Raw genomic sequence first — 1,553 nt, 5'->3', positions numbered from 1 at the left:
TGGCACGTTTTGGTTGCCCCAAAACCGTAACAACTGACCAAGGCGCACAATTCGAGTCCACTCTCTTTAAGTCGTTGGCCGCGATGTTAGGCAGTAAGCACATCCATACTACTGCATATCATCCGCAATCGAATGGGTTGATCGAACGCTGGCACCGATCTTTCAAAGCAGCATTGATGTGTCATTCAGAAGCAGATTGGACAGAATTGCTGCCAACGGTTTTACGTGGGCTTAGGACGTGTTACAAATTAGACATTGACGCATCGGCAGCTGATCTACACTACGGCGGGTATATTCGATTACCAAATGAATTCTATGACGATTTGGATAAACCAATCAATCCTCAAGATTTCGCCAAGAAATTTCGAGACTACATGCGAATGGTACGGCCGGTTCCAACAGCGCATCACGTCAAGAAGAGTATGTTCATTTACAAACATTTAACAGATTGCTCGCTTGTTTTGCTAAGAACTGACGCAGTGCGGCAGCCTCTGGAGCCGCCTTATTTGGGACCGTACGAGGTGGGTGAGCGTTCAAATGATAGAGTGTACATCATCAACATAAATGGAAGAAAGGTTGCGGTCTCAACGGAGCGTCTTAAACCAGCATTTTTCATAAAAGACTGCCCTGAATCGGAGGTTTCGACCACAGTAAAGACATATCAGAGGAATAAAAAAGTAAGATTCGCTCCCGGTTTGGTCACTGGGAAGGGGGTAGATGTGGCAACCTCTGGTGCCATCTATCCGTGATGACAAGGAAAATATCCTCAAATGCAACCATGGGTGTTGAGGGATATTCGAAAGAAGTGACAGCTGATTAAATTACTTTAGGTTATTAACGTGTTTTGCTTTTGAGACATACGAATTATTTTAGTATGTATAGTTTGTTGTGTTTCTAGAATCTTCTTGGAAGAGAATAAAGGTTTAGTGAGTAAGATACACACAACGCGTTTCTATTCACTATAAACTTAAGCGTTCAGCGACATCTGCCTTTGAATTGCCAAAACCTAAAATAAAACGCAATTACATGCTTTTCTTACAAATGTCGGCTGTGGCGTCACGTGAAGACTACTGGTTCTGGTTCTGGGATCGCTGTTTCGAGGCCGCTTGGAGGTGGTTAAGATTTTTAAAGTTAGATCAATGTAAGTAGGAATAATTATTTCAATTTAAATATAAATAACAAACTTAAAAATCTAGTTACATTACAAAAAAAAAACAGAAACAAATATATGGGAAGAAATACTTATGCCACAAAAAAATTTATTAAAAAAAAAATTTTTTTTAATTAAATTTAAGAATAACAAAAAACTCTAAATAAAAAATATTAATAAAACATATATAAAAAAAAAATAAAATTAATAAAAAATTCCCTGCGCCCGGGCTTGAACCTGGTACCCCAGGCATACCACGCGAGTGCTTTGCTCTGTCGGCCATTGCGACTGTTGGAGCGCCGCGAGCAAAAAGGCATACTAATGCTTTTCATAGGGGATGAATTGGCAGACTATCTCATCAACTGGTATGATGCTACTATTATTTCTACTAGTAGATGCTGAT

The 1,553-nt window shown here is 39.6% G+C and overlaps 1 protein-coding gene across 1 annotated transcript; it reads left to right on the top strand.

The window, feature by feature from the left end:
* The first annotated feature begins 83 nt into the window (after positions 1-83).
* Positions 84-749, top strand: LOC118755846. The gene has a single exon (XM_036490653.1). The coding sequence runs from the start codon at positions 84-86 to the stop codon at positions 747-749; it is 666 nt and encodes a 221-aa protein (XP_036346546.1).
* Positions 750-1,553: the final 804 nt, after the last annotated feature.

This window comes from Rhagoletis pomonella, unplaced genomic scaffold (assembly GCF_013731165.1).
Source record: "Rhagoletis pomonella isolate Grant_MI unplaced genomic scaffold, Rhpom_1.0 Rhpom_scaffold_07639, whole genome shotgun sequence".
NCBI classification, from domain to species: Eukaryota; Metazoa; Arthropoda; class Insecta; order Diptera; family Tephritidae; genus Rhagoletis; species Rhagoletis pomonella.
The sequence above is the reverse complement of the archived record's forward strand: the minus strand, read 5'-3'. Positions and strand labels throughout refer to the sequence as shown.